The sequence below is a fragment of the Prionailurus bengalensis genome, chromosome B3, assembly GCF_016509475.1.
Source record: "Prionailurus bengalensis isolate Pbe53 chromosome B3, Fcat_Pben_1.1_paternal_pri, whole genome shotgun sequence".
Taxonomy (NCBI): domain Eukaryota; kingdom Metazoa; phylum Chordata; class Mammalia; order Carnivora; family Felidae; genus Prionailurus; species Prionailurus bengalensis.
In genome coordinates, this window is record NC_057355.1 from 107,841,601 (window position 1) to 107,856,608 (window position 15,008).

At 34.0% G+C, this 15,008-nt stretch overlaps 1 protein-coding gene across 3 annotated transcripts in view; it reads right to left on the bottom strand.

Annotated features, from left to right (window-relative positions):
- Window positions 1-5,221: 5,221 nt before the first annotated feature.
- The window catches only part of CB3H14orf39 (chromosome B3 C14orf39 homolog), a 53,330-nt gene continuing 43,543 nt past the window's right edge, over window positions 5,222-15,008 (bottom strand). For all 3 annotated transcript variants that reach the window (XM_043556295.1, XM_043556294.1, XM_043556293.1), the window contains 2 exons: window positions 12,478-12,535; window positions 5,222-6,336 (listed from right to left, as the gene is read on the bottom strand). In XM_043556295.1, the coding sequence (XP_043412230.1) occupies window positions 6,137-6,336; window positions 12,478-12,535 (258 nt within the window). In that variant the 3' untranslated portion in view covers window positions 5,222-6,136. The remainder of the gene's footprint in view (window positions 6,337-12,477; window positions 12,536-15,008) is intronic.

Genomic DNA, 15,008 nt, shown 5'->3' on the forward strand with positions numbered 1-15,008 from the left:
AAATAACCTGCCCTATAGCAGTCCTCATAGTTGACTTATAATAGAAAAAATAAAAATAATGACACATTTGAACCACTTACTTATAAAAGTAAATCTGGACACATTTTGTATTATTTTTCTTATGTGTTTACAATGTAGAACTTGGAGATACTATAATTTGATAGGATTCTTATTAGTGGTTTATAAATCCATGCTTATTAACATTATAATAAAAATACATACATTTGCATTCAATTTAATTTCTTAGATTATAAAGATGTGGTAAGCATTGACCATCAAATGTCATCTCTCATATACTGATAGTGCAAATTAAAGGTAACTATATTTGAAGTCCTGGAAAAAATTGCTAAGCCTTCAGCATTCCCTTGTCAAAGTAATCATCATAACTAACAAGGAGCAATAAATGACAAAAACCAGGAATACAAATAATTTTACACTATGTCAGTACTTACCATTGATCTAGCCACCATGCTTAGTCTCTGATGATCTTAATTCTGAAATGCCATTTCCTTTAAGAACTAATGTAAAATACATATAAGGTCCCACGAAATTCAAATAGTTATTCTAGATTGGTCTTGGTTTTACAATCAGGAAGAAACAGATCATGAGGCATGTTAAACTGTGTAAATAAAAGAATTATTCCTTTTATACAGCATTTTTTGTATTCTTCCTTGTTATCTAAACCAGATATCCATATGCAGCTGTGTATATGGATAGGTGAAAAATCTTATAAGTAAAATGGCAAGTGGTATATACATCAAGAGAGCTAGCCCATCAGTGTATTTTATATAATTCTTGTTCTGTTTTAGGCCACCTGTACTTTCCAGAAAGGAGTAACTTTTCTCCTCGTATAGTAAAAGACTCACTGCATACAGTTTTTCTTTTTATATGAGGTAGAAGAGGCTGCTTCAGTATTCAATAAAAAATTTAGGGGTGCCTGGGTGGCTCAGTTGGTTAAGCGTCCAACTTTCACTAAGGTCATGATCTTGCAGTTTGTGAGTTCAAGCCCCACATCAGGCTCTGTGCTGACACCTCAGAGCCTGGAACCTGCTTCAGATTCTGTGTCTCCCTCCCTCTCTGCTCCTCCCCTCCTCACACTCTGTCTGTCTCTCTCTCAAATAAGTAAACATTAAAAAAATTTTTTTTAATTTAATGACAATTTCTGAGGCCTATTTCCTTAGGTTTTACTGACTATAAATTCCAGTATTTTTCAAAAAGAATTTTACATATTTATTCAACAAAAATTTATATAGTTTTATAATGTGAAAAATCCTGTACTAGGTGTTTTGGAGACAGTAGTGAACATCAGAGACTTGATCTCTTACCTTCTGGAACCTAAAATCTAGTGGCAGATACAACATTAAAGTATATACATAATCACTTCTATAATTGAAGTTGTAATGTTATATGAAGGAAGTAGGCAGAATGTTATGAGAGGTATCCTCACAGTCTATGGGAGGAAGGGAAGGCTTGTTTGAGAAAGTGACATGAATCAGTGAGTATACTGGTGTAACAAAGCCTATGGTTCTAATCAGATCTGAAGCCAAATCTGTGGTTTCTTTTGTGTTTAAGCTGTATGAGTTGGGTATCTGTTGCTTACATCTGAGGGGTCTAATATGCCATTTAATGTCAAATAAGATGTAAAACAACTTTTGTTCAAGGTATTTTAAAGAAAAGACAATTATTAGATTTTGGGTTGCCATTTGAATTTCAGATTGCAAATCATTTTTCTGAGATAATTTTTTCATGTCCATTCTCTAAAGAAAAAGTAATAGGGACGCCTGGGTGGCTCAGTCCATTAAGTGTCCAACTTGGGCTCAGGTCATGATCGGGTCATGACAGAGGGCTCAATCCCACAAACCATGAGATCATGACCTGAGCCGAAATCAACAGTCAGAGGCTTAGCTGACAGAGCCACCCAGGTGCCCTGAGAACATTTTAAATATTTATGCAAGTTTTGTATACTGCCTATCATTCTCACCTGGTAGGCCTTAACAAGTATTTCTTAATTATTATTAGGTTAGGCACATCTTTACTTTTGAGATCTTTTTATTTTTATACCCATTAAGTACAGAAGGTAAGAAAGTGAAAGACTAATTCAACAGATGTGGAATATTACTAGTTACAAAAAAACCTCAATGTATAATTCAAATATTTTTATATGATCAGAAGGCATCAATTAATCATAAAGTTGGGCAAAAGAATAAAAATGAGACTAATGAGTAATATTTTAACATATTTTAATGTTTCCCCTTCAAGATGCATTGGAAGACAAAATTATTTCTTCCTTGGCTAGAAAAAACAGGCATAACTTTTGCAAGTAGTTATTTTTCAGACCAATTTGAACCATGGTATAACTGAATTAATATAAAATGCCTTCCTACTGAATACTTGCTTTACCATTGAAAAGACTTTAAAAGTTACTTTAAAATATCTTTTGTCTCAGGGCACATGGGTGGCTCAGTTGGTTGAGCATCTGACTTTGGTTCAGGTCATGATCTCGCAGTTTGTGAGTACAAGCCCGGCATTGGACTCTGTACTGGCAGCTCGGAGCCTGGAGCCTGCTTCAGATTGTGTGCGTGTGTCTCTCTCTCTGCCCCTCTCCCGCTCATGCTCTCTCTCAAAAATAAATAAAGATTAAAAAAACTTCTGTCCCTTCATTTGATATATGTAGCATATCTTAATAAATTTTTAAAAATCTGAACATTAAATTACCTTATGCTTTGCATGAAAATCTCTATCATCTGTCTCTAAAACAAGTAAGACCACCATTCATCAAGCACTCACCATGAGCTAAGTGCCAGGTCAAACACTTTAATACTCCCAAAGATCCTCTTTAATAGGTAGGGTGATCAACCCCAATTTTAAAATGAGGAAACTGAAGCAAAGAGGATAAATAACTGGAAGAGTCAAACTTCAGCATCAATATTTCAATGTTTAAACCCAGACAGTAACACCAGGGCCCACACTCTTTACTATTCAATACTCTATCCATCATCCTTCTGCTGTTACACTCTCTTGTGATTCATCAATCTGGAGCTACAAATACTCATGAAAAACAATACGTCCTAAAACACACCAAAAAAAAAATTATAAGGTGAGCTGATACTTTGGAAAAATTACTTTCTAAAAAGTAGGGTAGTTTAAAGTTCTAAAAAGAATATCATATTAACCTCAAATCAAAAAAGGTATACTATTAAATAAATGACGTTTTAAGAGACAAATTCTCAGCAAGATGTTAGTATTAGAATACAAAGTGATGTATTTAGAAGCAGAACTGCTGAGCTGCAAACAACCTGGGTGTGAGTCAGAGAATATTAGGACAGGCCTGTCCACCAGGGATGTAGATTTGATTGTATGTGACTTGTGTCAGCTTTGGAGAAATCAAGAGCAAACTATAAAAGCAAGCAATGGGAATGTTTCTAAATGAGCCATTCAGCCTCTAAGGCAAGTTATATGGAGCAACTGAAATTCAAAGGGAAAGCATCAACATGCCAGCCAGGTTTATACATTGCTTGTTCATTCATTCCTTCAAAAGATCAGAAAAACTTTATTTAAAAAATTGTAATTTTGGGGACACCTGGGTGTCTCAGTTGGTTCAACCTATGACTTCAGCTCAGGTCATGATCTCTTGGTTCATGAGTTCCAGCCCTGCATTGGGCTCTCTACTGTCAGCGCAGAGCCCACTTCAGATCTTCAGTCTCCCTCTCTCTCTGCCCCTCATGTGTGTGCACCCGCTCGCACTCTTTTTTTTTAATTATTAAATTTATTGTCAAATTGGTTTCCATACAACACCCAATGCTCATCCCAACAGGTGCCCTCCTCAATGCCCATCACTTAAAGCTTGTGCCCTCCTCAATGCCCATCACTTTCCCCTCCCTCCCACCCCCCGTCAACCCTGTTTATTCTCAGTTTTTAAGAGTCTCTTATGATTGGGCTCCCTCCCTCTCTAACTTTTTTTTTCCTTCCCCTCCCCCATGGGTTTCTGTTAAGTTTCTCAGGATCCACATAAGAGTGAAACCATATGGTATCTGTCTTTCTCTGTATGACTTATTTCACTTAGCATAACACTCTCCAGTTTCATCCACGTTGCTACAAGTGGACATATTTCATTCTTTCTCATTGCCACATAGTATTCCATACAGCACTTTCAACAATAGCCAAATTATGGAAAGAGCCTAAATGTCCATCAACTGATGAATGGATAAAGAAATTGTGGTTTATATACACAATGGAATACTATGTGGCAATGAGAAAGAATGAAATATGGCCTTTTGTAGCAACGTGGATGGAACTGGAGAGTGTGATGCTAAGTGAAATAAGCCATACAGAGAAAGACAGATACCATATGGTTTCACTCTTATGTGGATCCTGAGAAACTTAACAGAAACCCATGGGGGAGGGGAAGGAAAAAAAAAAAGAGGTTAGAGTGGGAGAGAGCCAAAGCATAAGAGACTCTTAAAAACTGAGAACAAACTGAGGGTTGATAGGGGTGGGAGGGAGGGAAGGGTGGGTGATGGGTATTGAGGAGGGCACCTTTTGGGATGAGCACTGGGTGTTGTATGGAAACCAATTTGACAATAAATTTCATATATTGAAAAAAAAAGAAAAAATATAAATAAATATCAAAACCTTTAAAAAAATAAATGTACCACTGACCTATTATCATACTTTAAATAAATAAATAAATAAATAAATAAATAAATAAATAAATAAATAAATTTTAAAAACACACAGTCCAAAGTTTTCTTAAATTCTTTCTGTCATTAGCTAAATCATTTCTCTGACTTCTAAAAGTCTTTGGGAAAGCTTAATTTCATACAATTGTCATGTGTTGTGGACACCCTGAAGAAACAAGAAAGAGTCTCACTCCAAATATGCTTTGTATATTGAGACTGATGACATCACACACACCCCAGTAGGGTATGAAAAGGTTTATTACTCACATAATGATGTTTTCTGGAGAAAGCAGGCCAGGCCTATCTAGTTCTCTGAAAATGGCTTGAGAGATCAGAGACATCAGAGAGATCAGACACTGACTGTGGGTTTTTAAGATGGTGTGGGATGGGGCCAAAACAAGAGTTCCTATACATGGTTTGAACTTCCCACTAGTGCCAAAGGTGGGAACCTGGGCTTTCTTACCAGATTGATCAGATATGGGGCAGAAGGGGAAGAAAGTGCGGTGAAGCTTAAAGCTTGTGAGCATTCACACACCAAAATATGGAGTCAGACTTTTTATTACTCAATAACTCTATATAACTAATTTACAAAATACAAAGACATTGAACATTATGCTTATATAATTTCATCAAATTTTAAATATCTTCATTTACCTATATAATTGACAAGCAAATACTGCATATAAAACATAAAGGTGAGTTTTTTTGTTAGAGACAGAAAACAAAATTTTAAATGTTTTTCAAAAAAGTTTAAGCAAAAAATATAACAGTATCATCATTAATACAACAATCTAATTCTCAGAAATTACTCTAGCCCTTCACATTAATTTCTTTCCATTAAAGATATTAGAATAACTGATAAAATTAGAATTTTATTATTTGTTGTATTCAAAAAAATAACAGATTTAATTCACTATCAATAAAATAAATTATGTGAGATTATCACTGATGTACCACACTTTTTTTTGAAGTACCACCACTCTTTATAGTGAAGCACAGTAATTTTAAGAGCATTTTTTAGTAGCTAAGGTACAAAGTATACCTCAGGATTAATTCTGCATAGTTACTGCCATCTTCTGATGGCCTGAAGTTTTCATTCTTATCAAAGCACCTAAATTACTACAAGAATGAAACAGGTTCTGGGGAGAAGCAGGTTTAATATTTATAGTAAATATTAATGGAAAAGTATCAAATTCTATTAATTCTGCCTAAATATGGCTTGCAAAATCAAAACCAAAATAATGATAGCAAATGCTGCAAATAAAATAAAATTAGATGACATAGGCTTAATTTCCATCAATATTTAAATATATAATCAAATAATGTAACTATGCTAACCTATTTATTATTGCTTTAACCAACAAAATAAAGTAGTCTTCATTTTTAAAGTAATAATGTAAATTTATGCCCTAGATGGTTACAGAGCAGTTAAATAATTCAAGAAATTAGTAATTAGTTCAAAAAAAGGTAAATTGCGTTGTATTTTGTGAGGAAGATGAAAAACCTTTTACAGAAGAAGGTGCTGAGTTTTGATCCTGTTCAAATGAAAATGGAAAACTAAAATCATCTTTTCCAGTTCCAAATGTATGAGTTGAAGAGTCTGATGAAAAAGAAAATGTAAAGGCATCTTCTCCTTCTGGTTTCCCAAATAAGTTTCCTGAGGAAGGTAAATATTATAATATCATGCTATTCATGCTACATAATTTGCATAACCTACTAAGTTACAGTATGCTGCAAACAATGCGTAGGGTAACATCTTATTGCTTATTAAGCAGATACTTAACTATATTCCTCCTATGGGCAAAGAATTGTCCTTTGTACTATGAAAAAACAGATTCAAACTTAAACCCTGTTTTCAAGTAATTTGAACACAAGTATAAAAAGGGCCAGTATATATGGTAGAAAAAAGGGTAAAGCACCTCAAATGGAGAGAATACCACAGAGGCACAGAAACAGGCATGCATAAGAAGTATAAGGATAACAGAAATCAATTCAGCTCGTCAGGAAAACTAAGAAATAATAGTCATTAAAAGGGTATTAATGAAGATGAGCTTGGAAAGACTACTGAATGTCCAACTACAGAATCTGGACTTTATTTGATATGTAAGAGGAAGCCATTAAAAGTTTTCAAGTGGAGCTATGACAGGATTTGAACTGCTTTATAAGGATTACTAAGGAAAGAATGTGTAGAAAGGTTGAAATAGTAGAGCATTTAGAAGTCAGAATAACAGGAAAGGGATGACGAAAGCTTGGTCTTACAGTCATAGCAAAGGGAATGGAGAAAGAAATGCTGGGTCTGAGAGATAACTGCAGAAGTCAAATTTACTCAACTATTATTGATGAGTTACTACAATGTATTGTTTGTAGTACCGAAGGAAATGGACAGAACAGTGAAATGGACAGAACAGTGAAAAAGCTTCTATAGTTTCAAAAGGAATTTTTGTATATGTGCTGCCGAAGCAAGCACTTCAAAAGGAATTTTTGAAATAAACTTTACATAAATAATTTTAACGACTTTAAGAATTGCCCCTAAGGAAAAATATTGTTTCTCATTCATTATATTATGTAAGACTATAAAAATAAAAATATTTTAAATATCTTAATTAGAATTCTTAATTATTACTAAACAACATAAAATGCACAGTAATCTAAAACCTTATTTGAAGCAAGTCTTTTAAAGCACCTGTATTTCTTCCATAGAGAAACAATTCAATTAGTACATTAAGCAAAATAATTTATTTTGTGGCACTTTGAAGTTTCATATATCTTTAAACATCTCAATTATTTCATTCTAAATAAAGGTGAACCAACCAGAAGTAGAAGAGATAGATGGAGGGATGGTTAGATAGACAGATGGACTGACTGATTACCATATACCTGAGTTCTTCCTCTCTCCATTTTTCCACTGACTTCAGTGTACATCCATAATACTAAAATAAAGGAAAGTAGCTCTAATATAGCTATAGATTCAGAAAGAACTAAAAGCTTAAATCTGCCTTTGAATAAATGAATTTGATGTTTACATTTAATTTCAGAAGAAAAGAAGTTCATATGAAGTCTTCATAAAACTCCCATGTTCATTATAAATAAAATAGTAGATTGCTGTGCAAGGTTCTGTGGACAATTCAAAGGTGAGTAAAACAGAACCCCTGTCCTCAAAGACCTGTGATTAGGAGAGATTTTATATATTCATAAATAATAACAGAGAGTAGAATATTCAAAAAGTAAATAAAAAAGAAACATTCAGAAAAGTGAAGGAGACATTTTTTTTGGAATGAAAGGCTGAAGACAAAAGGATTTATGGAACTTGGTTTTTAACAGATAGTTAGAAAGAATTAGAAATTGAGGATTTCAGGAAGAAAAAAATGGGTAAGAAAGTACAGGCATATTTGGGATGCAGTGAATTCTTTAGTTTGGCCAAAAGCATACATTATTCTTATAAGACAAAAGGCTTAAAAGGTATGTTGGAGCAAGGTTAGAAAAACAGGAGCATAATTTGATACTCCATGGGGAGCCACTAAAGATATTAACTAGGGAAAATAATGTGATTTTATATGTAGAAAATCCTAGAGACTCTACCAAAAAAACTGTTAGATCTAATCAATGAATTCAGCCAAGTTGCAGGATACAAAATTAATACACAAAAATCAGTAACATTTCTATACGCTAACAATAATCTGAAAAAGAAATTTTAAAAAATAATCCTCTTTACAATAGAGTAATATTGCAAATATTGTACAGAATAAAATATTTAGGAATAAACTTAACCAAGAATGGTGAAAGATCTCTATTCTGAAAACTACAAGACACTGATGAAAGAAATTATGGAAGATACAAATATATGGAAAAGTACCCTGTGTTCATAGATTGGAAGAATTAATATTGTTAAAATATCAATACCACTGAAAGCCATCTATAGATTCAATGCAATCCCTACCAAGATTCCAATGGCATTTTTTATAGAATTAGAAAAAACCCTCCCAAATTTATACACAACCACAAAAAACTCCCAAAAGCCAAACAATCCTGCAAAAGAAGAACAAAATGGGAGGCATTATACTTCCTGGTTTCAATTAAACTACAAAGCTAATATTAATCAAAACAATATGGCACTGGCACAAAAACAAGCAGATCAACAGAACAGAGCTTGCATATACAGTCAACTAATATTTGACAAGTGAGTTAAGGACAGAGAGAAGACAGTCTCTTCAATAAATAGTGCCGAGAAAATTGGGATACTGACATGTAAAAAGGATGAAACTAGATCCCTATACCACTCACAAAAATTAATGTGAAATGGATTAAAGACTTAAATGTAAGACCTAAAACCATGAATGTCCTAAAAGAAAACATAGGAACAAAGCTCCTTGCCACTGTCTTGACTTTTTGGGTATGATACCTACAGCATAACCAATAAAATAAAAAACAGACAAGTGTAACTACATCAAATTAAAAAGCTTCTGCACAGCAAAAGAAACAACAAAGTGAAAGTTAAAAGACAACCTATGGAATAGGAAAAATATTTGCAAATCATGTATGTGATAAGGGGGATTAATATCCAAAATACATAAAGACCCCATACAAATCAGTAGAAAAAAACAAATAATCCAATTAAAAATAGGCAAATGACCTGGATAGACATTTTTCCAAAAGGCCAACAGGTACTATGGTGGCCAACGGGCATATGAAAGGATGCTCAACATCACTAGTCATTAGTGAAATGCAAATCAAAACCACAATGAGAATTCATCTCATACCTGTTAGAATGCTCATCATCAAAAAGACAAGAGATAACAAATGCTGGCAAGGACGTACAGAAAAGGGAACACTTGTACACCATTGGTAGGATTGTAAACTGATACAGCCACTACGGAAAACAGTATGGAGGATTCTTAAAAAGTTAAAAATAGAACAACCATATGACCCAGCAATTCTACTCTGGGAATATATCCAAAGGAAATGAAAACATTGACTCAAAAAGATTAATGTACCTCCATGTTCATAGCAGCATAATTTATAATAGCTAAGACATAGAAACAACTTAAGTGTCCATCAGCTAATGAATGGATAAAACAGTTGTGAGGTGTATATCTATCTATGTATAGATAGATAGATAGACAGATACACACACACACACACACACACACACACACACACAATGGAATATTAAGCCATAAAAAAACAAGGACATCTTGCCATTTAAAACAACACTGATGGACCTTAAGGGCATTATACTAATTGAAGTAAGTCAGACAGAGAAAGACAAATGATGTATGATTTCACTTACATGTGGAACTGAAGGAAAGGGAAGGGAAACCCATAGAAAAAAAATTCAGATTTGTGATTACCAGAGGTGGGAGGAGGGGGAGGGGAATTTGGAGGAAGGTGGTCAAAAGATACAAACTTCCAGTTCTAAGATAAATAAGTACTATGGAAGTAACTAAAACATGATGACTATAGTTAACACTGCTGTATGATATATAGGAAAGATATTAAGAGAGTAAATCCTAAGAGTTCTCATCACAAAGAAAAAAAATTTTTGCTTTTTCTTTTTATTATATCTATATGGGATGCTGGATACTCACTAAACTTATTACAGTAATAATTTTAAAACGTCTGTAAGTCAAACCATTATGCAGTACATCTTAAATTTGTACAGTGATGTATGTCAATTATATTAACAAACTGGGGGAAAAAAAGACTAAAAACATAAGGTCCTAAAGTTTAGGAGAAGTCAGGGAGGGAACATAGGAATTTGGTCATCACCTGTATTATAATATTTGAAAGTGCTGAAGTGAATGAGTGTCAAATGAATAAGAATGTCAAAGGAGAGAATATTAAAATTCTAATTTTATTAAATAAGGTTTAATTAAAAGAATGTCTACAATTGGTATATTCATTCTGGTCTCATAGCATTAAATGTCATTTATGACAATTTCAAAATTTATGTCTTCACCTTGCTGAATTCCAAATTCATATATACAATTTCTCACTTTACTTTTACTTAGCTATCTAACAGAGGCTTTTCAGTTGATAACACTTCCAAAACTAAACTCCCAGCTCCTGTTGGTCTCTAACATATGGCCTTCCATATTTCAATAAGTGGCAGTTCCATTCTTATTCATCAAAATCTTCTTTGTATCATCCTTATTTCTATCTCTTAATCCTTACATCCTGTCCATTAGCAAATCCTTACAACTCTACCTTCAGAAAGCTTAATGACCAAATCCAACCTCTTCTCACCACTTCCACTACCACTATCCTTGCCACCATTAATTTTCACCTGTAGTATTTTAATTACTTCCTAATAAATCTCCCTGGTTTCACCCTTGTTTCCATATAGTCCATTCTCCATACAGTAGCCAAATAATGCTCTTAAAACCTATTAAATCATTTCAGTCCTTTGCTCAAAACTTTCCAATAAACTGCTCATCTCATTAGGAAAAAAACCCAAAGTCCTTAATTGTCTTAGGGCCCCATATGGTTTGCTCTCCCTCCAACCTCTCTGATGTAATTTCCTACCAGTTTCTCACGCCTTATTTGATTCCAATCATACCAATTTACCCACTATTCAACACACATGCTGAGTATGCTCTAATCTCAAGACCTTTGCACCCTCTGCCTAGAACACTTAACCACATAGCTTGTACCTGGCACCTCCTTCAGGTTTTTGCTCAATGGCTGCCTTTTAGTGATGCCTTCCCTGACTCCCTTGTAACAGAGTAACCAACCGCCCAATCCAAATACTCCCTATTTCCCTTATTCCGTTTACTTTTCTTCATAATACTGATCATCCACAGTAAGTAAAAAGCAAACATCAAGCCTGCCTTGATCCAAGCCCACCTGGAAGAATGACCTTGAAGTTGGAATTCTCATAGGTCTATTTTCTTAAAAAATATGGAATTAAAGTAAATGCTGTGTCTTCCTTGTTTAGTGTAAGACTGCACCTGAATTAGGTGAGCTGTGAGTTAGGACGCAGTCCTTGGACCTTATGATTAGAATGATATTAAAAGACTGGTGGGAAACTGAGGTTGCAGATTTTCTGTTATGCACCATGCCTTTTGTCCATAGTAGCTTTACATGTCTTGTGTGAGTGATGTGGCAAATGAAACCTTATTATTTGGGTAGCTGGTGGGCCTCTCAATGAGATAAAGACACTGTACATGCTGTTATTTCCTATCCTGTATCTTTCTATAAAGCTAAGTAAATCTAAGATTAAAAGTTGTAACGTGTGAGTCTACCAATATCTACTGTTGTTTAGTGCACTACCTGACATAATCGTTTGTCTACTTTCAGTTTCTCCCACTAGAACAAAAACCCTATGAGAACTTTGCATTCTTGTCCACTATCCTATCATCAGAGCCAAAGCAGTACTGCATATGAAATATACTATATGTATACACATATATGTTTATATTTATATGTTGAATGAATCCATTAATCATAGGATAAAAGAAGAAAGAAGATCCAATAAAAAATAAGCACCAGAGAGAGAGGATGAAACCCAAAAACTTCAGAAGGATGAGAAGAGTCAACTATATCACATGCTGCAAAGATACTGAGTATGATAATAAATACAAAATACCCATAATGTTTGATAATTGTTAACTCTCCAGTAATATTAGAGAATTTGGTAGAGTAGTGACAGAAGAAGCTAAATTACTACAAAAAATGATTAGTGAGTGATGCAGAAGTAATAGAATTTTAAAAGAATAAGCTGAGAAAAATCAGAGACAAACTAAATACAAAGTGGAGAAAGTAACATGTTTTTATATGTAGCAAACTTCAAATCACTTACCAATTTCTTGTTGTGACGAAAGAGGATTTAAATTTCCCGCAGAATAATGTTCATTAAACTGAAAAATAATTTCCATTCAATATTACTCATGAAGTCAGTAGAACAGCAAATATGACATTTGTATTTGAATAAAAACCCTAATTTTTCTATTAAGCATAATTAGAGTAGACAAAAATGGCAACATTCTTTTTTTTTAATGGCAACATTCTATATAGCGTACTACTGTACTTTATTTTTTTTGGGTTTTTTTAAATTTTTTTTAACGTTTATTTATTTTTGAGACAGAGACAGAGCATGAACGGGGGAAGGGCAGATAGAGAGGGAGACACAGAATCGGAAGCAGGCTCCAGGCTCTGAGCCATCAGCCCAGAGCCCGACACGGGGCTCGAACCCACGGACCACAAGATCATGACCTGAGCTGAAGTCGGACGCTTAACCGACTGAGCCACCCAGGTGCCCCGATACTACTGTACTTTAAAAAAGAAATCTATCTTTAAAACCTATCATTTAGCCTAAAAGAAGGCTTATTGATTTCATTCTGGCAATGGATAAAATCTTAAAAGGTGTATATATTGTGCTAAAAATAGTTCCTACTTTGGAATATTAATATAACCTAAAATTTTTTTAATGTTTATTTTTTTTTGAGAGAGAGAGACAGTGTGAGTGGGGGAGAGACAGAGAGAGGGAAACACAGAATCTGAAGCAGGCTCCAGGCTCTGAGCTGTCAGCACAGAGCCCAATGTGGGGGGTCAAACCCACGAACTGTGAGATCATGACCTCAGCTGAAGTCAGATGTTTAACCAACTGAGCCACCCAGGCGCCCTTATATAACCTAAAATTCTAATTAATTTTTGCTTTACTCTGAAGGCCTTTTACAAATCAGGTTCTTGGTATTGTTTTCTTGCCTATAAAAGTAATGGGAAATATGAGGAAATAGGAAATATGAGGATAATAGGAAATATCAAGTTTTGCTGCCAAAAGAGTCTGTTTTCTCTGTAAAAGTTTTTTTTTTTTTAAATGGGATCATGACATAGATATGACAACATAGTTTTCTGACCCATTTTTTTCTCTTAATGTTGCATTATGAGCATTTTCCCATGTCATTCTTCTTCCAAAACCAGATTCTTTTCATGGCATTTTAATATTCTTCTATATGGACATACCATACAGTTTTTTAAAGTTTTTACTTAAATTCTAGTTAGTTAACATACAGTATAATATAAATTTCAGGTGTACAATTTAGTGATTCAACACTTACATACAACACCTGGTGCTCATCACCCTGCATAATCCCCATCACCTATTTGACTCATTCCCCCATCCATCTCTCCTGTGGTAACTAACAGTTTGTTCTCTATAGTTAAGCGTCTGTTTCTTGGTTTGCAATCATTCTTTCAATTTAGACATTTAGGTTACCTCTGTTTTTTTTTTCTAATACAAATTACACTTGAATAAATACTGTTATGCACAGATTTATATTTTTTGACAATAAGGAAAACTGTTTTTCCTGGAGATTTTATAAGTCACTTGAATTATTTTTCCGTGATTTATTCACCTAAAGAACTTGTATATATCTTATTAATCTCTATAAGCTCTTCATATATTAAAGATATTAATCTCTTCTACTATTATTGCAAATATTGCATATCACATTATCATTTTGCCTTAAAAAAATTTTTTTAACAGGGGCACATGGGTGGCTCAGTTGGTTGAGTGTCCGACTCCTGATTTCAACTCAGCTCATGATCCCAGGATTGGGGGATCAAGCCCCACATTGGGCTCAGCACTGAGTGTGGAGCCTCCTTAAGCTTCTCTCTCTCTCTCTCTCTCTCTCTCTCTCTCTCTCTCTCTCCGTCCCTCTCCCCCATGCTTCCTCTCTCTTAAAAATAAAAAGAAATTAAAATATAACAATTTTATATGGAACCAAACCCTTCTATTTTCTTTTGGCTCATCTTCCACTGTTTTAATGCTCAGAGAATCCTTCCTCTTCTTAAGATCTGATGAATATTTAAAGTTCCAAGACTTTTAGCCCATACCACTGATCAATTTATCAATCCTTGTACCATTACCACACTTTGCTTGCTCTAGGTTTCCCTTCACCAGTCTTATTTTCCACAATATTATCTTATTATTAATGTCTGTAAATCTATAATACTATTTCATTCATAAAATGTATAAATTGTCTTATCTTTTTATCAGTCTAATGATGACTTTATAAACTCTCAATTTTTTTTCAAGGAACCAACCAATTGGCTTTGTCAATTTTCTCTATTGCTTGTTTTCTATTTCATTAATGTCTCTTATCCCCCTTATTTTGCCATTCTATTTACTTTGGGCTTATTTTGTTCTTCCTTTTCTAGATTTTCAAGGTGAAAACTTACATCACTGATTTTAGACCTTTCTTCTTTTTCATTAATTGAATTATTTAAATATAAACTAAATTATTTAAAGCTATGGTTTTGTTCTGGTTTGGGCAACATCCTACAATTTTGATACACTGAATTTTTCGTAATCATTTCAAAATCTTTTCT